Source organism: Brachyhypopomus gauderio, chromosome 9 (genome assembly GCF_052324685.1).
Source record: "Brachyhypopomus gauderio isolate BG-103 chromosome 9, BGAUD_0.2, whole genome shotgun sequence".
NCBI lineage: Eukaryota > Metazoa > Chordata > Actinopteri > Gymnotiformes > Hypopomidae > Brachyhypopomus > Brachyhypopomus gauderio.
Window position 1 is genome coordinate 11,884,210 of NC_135219.1, and position 10,066 is coordinate 11,894,275.

The following is a 10,066-nucleotide window of genomic DNA, read 5'->3' on the forward strand; positions in this document are numbered from 1 at the left end:
CTTCAAAAACCCAACAGACATTAATAAAGAAAGGGAAAAAGATAAAAAAAAGAAAACGAGTCAACATAAACTAATCAACTCAATACACAAGTATCAACCAGGCCCTAAAACTCATCTGCACCCCAAGACAGCTCTTCCCCTAATCACAGAGTTGTGCCTTTTACGAACCCATTAGCCCATTGGATTCAACCACCCACCGGCACGCCCACAGGTAAGTTTTAAAATGTACAAGTTCTAATTACATTTCTCTATTTCAACTTAACCATTTTATTATTTAGTCAATATTTTAGTATGAATATAAAACAATTAATATTAAAACATTCATGCTGGAACCTTAACCTCTTTTCAGAACCATGAAAGCAGGTCCTCTCCCCCTGGCTCAAACATCGGAAATGGAACATTCCATTTGTAACACAACCTCAAGACTACATAACCCATCAACCCCCTGAGCTCAGGTCCTTCGACCTGTAAGAGGCTGCCAACATGCTGGAACAAACAGGTAAGTTGAACTAATTTCAAAACCCACAACAAACAGTTAAATATGCATGGAATATAGTAATCTTCTACACTATCAGTTGGCCTGAATAGTGCTAGATAATTACAGTTGTTTATTTGTTTTTCAGAGTCCTGACAAGGTCCAACTGGTGTTTGCCACTGCAGCCCTGTGGGTACCAATAAAAGAGTCTTTAAAACTTTGAGGTTGTCTTGTGGTTCTGTCCATTACAATAGCTCACAGCATGGAATGGACGAGAGCTCTGTTACATACTGTTGCACCAAATTCTGATTTTTCCATTGGCATGGTGCAGACGTCTGGATTCATCTTACTAGATGATGTTTTCCCACTGTTCAACCTATTATTTTCTTTTGCCCACTTGAGTTTTGCCGTTGCACTTCCCTTTTGGCAGTAATGGCACTCAAACAGGTTTTCTGTTCATATAGCCCATCTGTGCTGAGTGGTGAGTGTTTGGACACTAGTTGGAGCACCAGCCAATTAGATCATTGTATTCATCTGTAATTTGTTTGACAGTGCACTGTCTATCAGAACAATTTTTGATATTCTCCTTAGACCCCTTTTGCCAATGAGGTATTTATATCCACAGGATTACTATTAACTAGATGTTTTTCCTCAAACTGTTCTCCGTAAACTCTCAACACTTCTGCACAAAAATATCCCCACAAGCTTTCCAGCTTTTTGAAATACTGGCACCATCTAGTCTAGCTGTGATGTCTCTGCCTCATTCGAAGTCTCATGTCAAGATTGGAGCAAGAACTAGAGCACATGGTGGTGTTTTGGTGATAAATATGTCCTAAAATGCTACAAAAATAAGTTCTTAATGATCTGGTGGAGAACATTGAACTTCTCCTTGATGCTGGACTCCAGGTTCCTTTTTCACCACACCAAAGTTTCTCAAGATGCTAAGAATGAAAGATCTTTGCTGCCTCCAGCTGCGGCCATTCCCAGGAGTTTTACTCAACATGGTAACTTTGGCTGAATATGAGTTAGATAATCAATGAAACAATGGAGATTTTGGGTAATTGGATGATAAATACAGGCATTTACAGCCCATGCAGTGGAGTTTATAGAATTCTTTATAGAGCTTGGTCAAATGAATGTGCAACTGTCGTGTCTGTACTGAAAATATTTCCCAGGAAGGTATAACATATATACCTCAGGGGAGATTTTCAACTGTTCTTAGATCAGGAGAAAGACGATGAGAAACTGGAGTAACATCTGTTTATATGTCAGTGGGATGGAAGGTTATGAATATCCCTGAAGACTGTCTTTCACATGTTCCTTTCATCGCAGCACTGATAAATATTTTTCACTGATTCAAACAACACTATATAATCATTCATAATTTTAATGATTAATTAACTTTAGTTAATAATCTTTCAGATTTACCCCTTACCACTTAACATCATGGTTATATAACATTCAGTTTTGCAGGTGAAGTTCACAGTTGACAGAGTACTCCTGTGATAAATAATTTTGAACAGGCAAGTTTGAAATGTTTTCAGCCATATTTTTACAGGCCTGTTGTCACTGTAAGCTAACACTGATTTATTCATGATGAGGGTTAGGGTTAGGATAACCATATCAAATCTGTATTCAGTATTTAGGATAACCCCAGCCCTACAGCATATTACTGTTGAGTGTTGAGTGATAATCTCATAGATCAAAACTGTAGCTTTATTTATTGAGGACAAACTAGAGTCATTCGTGATTGTGTTTGTATTTTATAATCTTGCAAATATTTTATTGACTATATTAAGAAATGAACTAGCAAATGGATATCGTTTTGCAAGAGGAAATTCAACTGATTCAGCTGTCGAACGCTAGGTAGAGAAAAACCCCTCTCACACCTCACTGACTCGCTGACACTCTCTCCCTTTGAGTGGATCACTGCCACCGGGGTCTGGCAGTCATCTTAAATGGCTTCGGGCTGAGTGTTATACCAAGCTCAAACTCCAGACTAGGTTTTGTCCCAGCTGGAGGCGAGAGAGTGAAGACTTGCAAGATGGAGGTGAAGAAGAGAAACAATTCCATACGAGCAAGAGATTCACCTGGGCAAATCCGTTTACCTGTGAAGAGAAAATTACCAGACATTCAAACTGAGTTGATTTATGGTTGTTCAGATTGCCTTGAGAAACTGACATCTGTTTAACTATAAAAAATGTTCACCTCAGCTACAAAATAGTTCTAATACCAAGGTTCTTTGGCTACTTTTATAATAGTGTCACTACATTTTCAGTAGACAACAATGCATATATTATTTATAACATTCTATCAGTCTTATACCTTATAAATAATATGGTTACATATTCTGTGAATTCCTTACCTGCTGAGAAGGGTAGAAATGCGTCAGGTTTGATGAACTCTCCTTGAGGGTTGAGGAAGTTCTGTGGGTCAAATGAATGAGGAGATTTCCACTGGGTCTCATCAAACAGCACTGAGGTCAGGTTAGGGATGATCTGTGTACCCTGAGAGAAGTAACATGTTTTATGATTTCTTAATATGGTTTGTTTAGTTAAAAATAGGTTTTTCTATCCATATAATGTTAAATATACTGTGCAAAGGATCATGTAGAAATACAGAAAACCAACAACTAGTCTGTGTCTCACAATGACAGCTGTCTGCCACCAGATGCAGTTCATGAGCTGGAAATGAATCATTAACCTGGTATTCCACAGGTGACATTACCCCTATATAACTCCCCTACAAAGACTACTGTTTGCAAAGCTTTGGTGTGTAAAATGTGTGCTCAGTGTTTGGTATTTTCAATTGCAATATTCCCCACAAGCTTCTCATTTCGTCTCTCTTGCCTGTTGTATGAGTTATTGCCACATCTGTATGTCTGGTTGTTTCTTCTGGTGAGAGTTCCCCACCTCAATCAGGTAGAGGGGAAATGGTTAAATTTGAAACCCCAGAGTAGTGCGGACTCTGCTTAGATCCCCATGCCATACAAGCGGGCTGGTTTGATGTTTTCTTCAGAAGTGGCTGGGGTTGTGTCACCCATAATCCTGTCTTATCTGTTTAACCAAATCCCATGTTTCCTTCTGCCACCATCATCACCAAATTCTCCCCCCTGCCTTCTACAGTTGTTATCCATGTTTCTCCCATTGTCCCATTGGGGCTCACTACCCCATATCCAAAATATTAAAACTTTCCATTTACTGACTGTATACCAATTAAAATGCATGTCTCATTTTGAGACACACTTTAAAGCTTCCTAAACGTTTTGTGGATGCAAAACACGCTTCCGACAGATACAAATTTTGGAAGTGAACGTTGCTTGAATTGTGAACGTAGCCTTAATTACATGATTTGTGAAATGTAATATCTTAGATTTTAATTGTGCTTATTTCATAAAGTTTTCTTATGTTGAAGTAGTTCTTACTTTTGGTATGAAATATCCCCCAAGTGTGGTGTCATTATAGGTGAACCGTGGAACACCCACTGGTACAATATTTCCCATCCTCTGGATTTCATGGATGACAGCATCAGTGTAGGGCATGTTGGGTCTGTCAGCCATACAGGGTTGACGTGACTGTCCAATCACTCTGTCTATCTCTGCCTGGACCTTTTCTGATTAAAACAGAACATTCATTGTGAGAAATCATGTGACTTTCATAATAACAATGCACAAACATCAACACTTTGAATTGACTAAAGTTGTAAATAAACACTTCTCAAATTTCTTAATTGCAATTAAATTGGAATCATTTTCCTCATCACACTGTAAATGAGATACTCAAACAATCTGGTATACATTAATATAATAAAATATAATGATATTTCAGCATTTTGAAATACAGATGATATATAATCTATTTCTTGTGTATAGCCTAAATTATGTAATGACTACAATAGAAGTTAAGAGGCTTCCTACCTTGGATTTCAGGGAACTTCATCATATATATGAAGGACCACCGTAGAGTGGTGGAAGTGGTTTCAGTCCCTGCTATAAACAGGTCTAGTACAGTACAGCACAAACCTTCCTCATGAAATCCTGCCTCTGGATCATCTGTCCTCTATATTTATTGAGAGATTTTAGTAAAAACCTTAGAATCTTGGTTTTCATGAGGTAAATAGTGCTGGGAATATACCAAAACACAATTTTAACCAGTTGGTTATCAATTCACTGGAAGAATGATTCTTGCTCACATTTTCTCTTTTATGACATTCTGTTCCACTTTGAATTATGGCTATTTTTTATCATTGTTAATACCTTGTTAATATCAAAATACTTTTAATTGGTTTAGTATCATCATTTTGCCACACTACCGCAGACACTTATGTCTCAGGACAGATCTTGTTTTTCTTAATTTTTCACATTAATTTCATCTTATAGTTTCATCTTACAGTTGGGTGAATTCTTCCTATATTTTAACTTAGTCTGGGGACTCAAAATGCTGTGCTGAGATCATCTGATACATCAAAATGTCTAATCAGTAGGAATAGTAGAATATAGTTGTTGTTGTTTCTGTGATGACTTCAAAAATACCTGTCCCGATGTAATTCCCCCATAGTTTTAGCAATTTAACTTGTAATTGTGTCAGAACGAACATGTTTCTTATGATCTGGGCCAGTGGTACAGATGACCATTTTCTTTCATTTTCATCTTTTATTCCATATTTACCTGTGATTGTCTTCAAATAAGGTACCGGTACCAGAATGTATTATGTAGTTATGAGATTTTGACAAAATTAAGACTTTTAAAAGGTATGTTTTTGTTGTTGTTTTTGTGTTTGATACATTTTGGACAATTTTGGTTGCTCCATGAGCTACCAATTTTTTAAATAAGTCTTATATTTGTGTGTATACATGTATACATAATTGAAATACCTTCTCAATCTCAGTGAGGTAACAGTCTATAAAATCTCTGGGTGAGGAGGGATCCCAATCTGCATGATGAGCTTTGATCTCTTCACTCAGAAAATTGCAGAGTTGTTTGAAACAGGAGATCATTTCCTTGTGAGGTCCTGGTAAGAGGTCCATGAGGTTGGGGAAGGAGTTGTAAAGCTGAGGGGAACATTAAATAGGAGACATTCAGTTATGAGTGGTGTTTATTTTTGCTTTGGTGTTTATAGCTGTATATCTACTCAAATATCTTTGTTTTATTTGACTTTTTATGGTGGATAGTGCAACTGGTAAAAGACAAATCTTAAAATCTACAGCTTGCAAGTAACACCAGATCTTTCACTTGTATGCAAAGTGATATGAAATTAATGTTGAATACCGAGGTATAGGTTTATGTTGATTCAAAATTAATGTGAATGCTTTTTACCTGTGTCCAAATTGATCCTTCCAGTTTTAGAGCTCTCGATAATAGAAGGATCATGGTTTGAAACTTTTTGTCTGTATATTCAAACCTTCTGCCAAACACCAAAGAACAGGTGATGTTTGAGACTGCATTGCTGATTAGACGATATGCATAAAAATATTCTCCTGAAAGGTGATAAAGAAAAAAAGAACAATACGTTTGTTTTGATGTTAAATACTTCAGAAATACAAATAAACATTCAACAATCATTTCTGTTGGCAAGCTAATAATCATGCCAATTTTGACAGTGTAATTTTAATTTTTACCATCTGTGTTCCTGATAGCTTGGCACAGGAAGTTGATTTCATCCTTGATATTGGACTCCAGGTTCTTTTTTCCCACACCAAAGTTTCTCAGCGTGCTGAGAGTGAAACGTCTTTGCTGCTTCCAGCCATAGCCATTATTAAAGATTATACCTGTTCCAAATCAATAGAACACAACCAAAGTAAAAAACAAGACTGCAGGCACAATAGAGACTCCTTTGTGACCTTTTGGTAAATTCATACCTTTGACCCTGTTAATATTTTTGAAGATTGCATTGGATGAGCGTCCAGAGAAGGTGTCTGCTTGGTCAATAAGAGCTTCTTTTACCATGGTGTAAGAGTTTACGACAACGCAATGTATCCCTCCCAACCGCAAACTGAAGATGTCACCATATGTTTTGGACATCTGTAGAAGTAATCGATTCAAAGGTCAATTTTAAAAATAACCATGAACCTCATTCCAGTTGATTCAGAGAAGTAACATATTTTCACTTTTCTCCTTAAGGAGATTGAACATTTGTCTGTGTGTATGGGCATTTAGCTTTGGAAGTTGGGTTGCATGTTTAAGCAAATTTCTACAGTCTCTTAGCAACATATGTCACATCTTTCAGAACTTGTGACCATTCATCTGAAGTATTTCCTGTTCCAATACGTGCTATCTTACAGATAGAGTTTGATGAAGACCAGATGAGTTGGATCAGTTGGTTTGGGGTAAGAGAAATCTGAAAGTTTCAGGACAATGATTGAATCGGGATTTCCAGGCCATGCAGTAGAGTTTATAGATCTCACCTTGGTCAGTTGAAGGTGGAGCTGTTCTGCATCCAGGCTGAGAATATTTCCCAGGAAGGGATAACATGTGGGTCCTGGGGGGAAATTCTTTGGCTTTCTGTTCTTCAGCTGTTCTGAGATCAGCAGAATGACAACGAAAAACAGCAGTAAGATCTGTGTGTCTGTCCATGATATGGAGGGAAAGGACATAAGAACATCCTTGAAGACCATCTTTTAAGTGTTGTTAATGAAGCCCTGAGAAATATCACTCTCATTCAGAGTGATAAACACCCTGTATGCAGGTGAAGTTAATAATTAGTGTGCAGTTAATCATTTTCTAGACTGACCCATATCTTTGTGTTTATGCACAGTAGTCAGAATGTTTGTGACATATGGGATGGGGGAGAGACAGATGCTCACAAATACAGAGTAAAAATATTGAATGACAGGAAAGATCCTAATAAACAGGATTGTAGTTTGTAAATAAGTATGCAGAATTTATTTGTATATCTTTTTACAACAACCATTGTCATAAGCCAAATCCCCAGTGGGCAACCCAATGGCGACAGGAAAAATAGCCTAGAGCATGAGTAAGAAACTTTGAGAGGAACAAAAGCTCAAAGGGTGGACCCATCTTCTTCTGGTCGGCAACGGACAGCACAATAACATTATAAACATTAAGAGGCAACCAGTGAAATAAGTTAAGAAAACAAAAGGTGAAGTATGTCCATAGTAGTTTGTGCAGAAGTCCTGGTCATGGTCCTCATTGTGTAGGTATGTCCAAAACCCATTTGGCATGGGAACATCTGACCAGAGCAGTGGAGGTGGAATGATTGGCATGATAATGGAAATAGACTTACAGATACAAAAGGCTTGGTACACACACAACTCCCAATAATTAGCAATCCTTTGCAGTGATCGGATGGGTGGTAAGGCAATGTAGGTGAGTGTAAATTATGTGCATGGGAGTTCAGTAATCTGTTGACAACGATCTCTTGGGCCGATGTGTAGCTTCCTGGGTAGAGTTGTTCGGGTTATCGAGAGACATGACAGTGTTGCAGACATACTTGACAGGTTTTAGGGCACTCTTATGCATAGGTACCCTCTGAACACTATTTACAAATTTGAAGAATTAATGAATTAAGCTACATTTAAATAGAAACTTTCAGTATACCCCAGGCCACTTTTACAGGAAACACAGGCACAACCTTTTTTTATCCACTCATACTCTGTCGAGAAGTGGTAGCCAACTGCACACAGCATCTATTTTTGATATGGAGTAAATGACATAAGAATATCCTTGAAGGCCATCTTTAAAGTGTTGTTAATGAAGCCCTGAACAATGTCGCTCTCAGGCATACAATCTGTAGGCAGGTACAGTTAATAATTTTCTAAACTGGCCCCTACACACAGTCTGCAGTGCAGTCTATAATGCATACATGCCCTGTGACTAAAAGGTATTTACATCTGCCCCCAGCCAAGAGCAGCAGCAAATTGAGCACGATCATGCAGTAACCTTAGAGCACCATCACCCAGTAACCTTAGAGCACCATCACCCAGTAACCTTAGAGCACCATCACCCAGTAACCTTAGAGCACCATCACCCAGTAACATTAGCCCCCTGGGGACTGAATTGGGAAGAGGACAAAACCCAGGGAAGAGCACCAACCACCATTGGGCATACAAACACAAACATATTCACTGTTTCATTAGACACGCAGTTATTCATAAACAAACATTTGCAGGGGCAACCTATTTACTTCCATTTTGGACTGCGAGAGGAAACCCACACAGAGAAAATGGACACTCTAATCAGATAGGGACCTGAACACACACAAGACCCCAGTACTGAATGGCAAATGTCTAACTGCCAAGTCATCACGTGGCCCATGGAAGAAAGATGACAAAGGCTTTTCTACCTGTACATGGGCAATGAGGTATAGACTATTTAACATCTACTTTCTACAAAGAACTCCTGTGATATGCTCCTTTGACCATTTTCGTTAATGAGTTAATTATATCCATAAGAACACAATTCACTCAATACTCTCAACAATATTGCACATAAAAACAAACCAGTTTTTGAAATACTGTCACCATCAAATTTAGCACTAATGACCATGTGTAGCACTAATGCCTTGTTCGAAGTTACTTGTGATGCGTGTTCGGAGCTGGGCTGCCGAAAGTGCAGTGCTCATACAGTATGATGCACCTATCCTAGAGCATGGTGGGACATTGGTGGGTGAAGTGGAATTCGAATCTCGGGAAGAAGCTGCTATTTGGCTTACGGGTGCACTGTTCATTGCTCTGTCATAGATCCTGCTTGGTATTTGTTTTGTTAGTCGTCTCTCTCCCAGTTTTTCTGCTTCAGTTGTGTTTTGCTCCATAGTTGTCCCCCCTCTACTTGTTGCATTGTGTAATACGTCGTGTGTCTTTGTTAACCCCTACTATGTCTTTAATTTGCCTTCTCGGCACTGTCCCTTTGGCTGGGTTAATATTTATTGCAGATTTCGATCAGTTTAGGTCTGGTAACCGTGTATATAGTTGGTGTTGGATATTTTCAGGTTTTCTACTCGGTTACTAGATTAGTGGACGGAAGCCTTACTTGTAATTTATATAGTTAGTTTAGAGCAGGTAAGAGAGTCTGCTAAATGCACTAAATGTAAATGTAACTATGCTACTATGAATCCATGAGTGGTAGAGTTGTCCTTGGAGCTGATATGTTCATAAGGATTAGCTTTATATATCTTTAAATAACATGTTTTTTGCAATAACTAAATACACATTAGAACCTCCTACAGCTATATTACCATCAACATCAGTTTTGAGTGATAATGCTATACATCAAAATTGGCTCAGCTTTAACATTTAGGGCATTTAGCAGATGCTCTTATCCAGAGCAACTTACAAAGTGCACACTAGTGATGACTAGAGGGCTGTGGTACCCTAGCCCAGTGCCACAGGAGCAGTTGGGGTTAAGGGCCTTTCTCAAGGGCACTTCAGTCATGGCCTAGAGCCTTGGAATCAATATCACAACATCAATAGGCAATTGGGAAAAAAGAAAAATAATTAATTACTCTCAATCCTAAATAAAGTATATTTGTGAGATTCTATTAAAACAGATATTGTGTGTTTAATGATGCATCAACTAAGATTGCTCAGAAATCTGAGGTAGAGAAACCCCCTCTTACACCTCATTGACTCATTGAC

The 10,066-nt window shown here is 38.2% G+C and overlaps 1 protein-coding gene and 1 long non-coding RNA gene across 2 annotated transcripts; one reads left to right on the top strand and one right to left on the bottom strand.

Moving 5' to 3' along the window:
• The first annotated feature begins 141 nt into the window (after nucleotides 1–141).
• Nucleotides 142–688, top strand: LOC143523051 (uncharacterized). The gene is made up of 3 exons (XR_013133204.1): nucleotides 142–211; nucleotides 350–499; nucleotides 624–688. It is a non-coding gene; the product is annotated as an uncharacterized LOC143523051 (long non-coding RNA).
• Nucleotides 689–2,401: 1,713 nt separating this feature from the next.
• Nucleotides 2,402–7,087, bottom strand: LOC143523668 (cytochrome P450 2J2-like). The gene is made up of 9 exons (XM_077018223.1): nucleotides 6,878–7,087; nucleotides 6,332–6,494; nucleotides 6,092–6,241; nucleotides 5,790–5,950; nucleotides 5,348–5,524; nucleotides 4,392–4,533; nucleotides 3,900–4,087; nucleotides 2,841–2,982; nucleotides 2,402–2,583 (listed from the first exon to the last, which is right to left on the bottom strand). Exons 1-9 carry the CDS (start codon nucleotides 7,085–7,087, stop codon nucleotides 2,402–2,404), a joined length of 1,515 nt encoding a protein of 504 aa, XP_076874338.1.
• Between the last annotated feature and the right edge of the window lie 2,979 nt (nucleotides 7,088–10,066).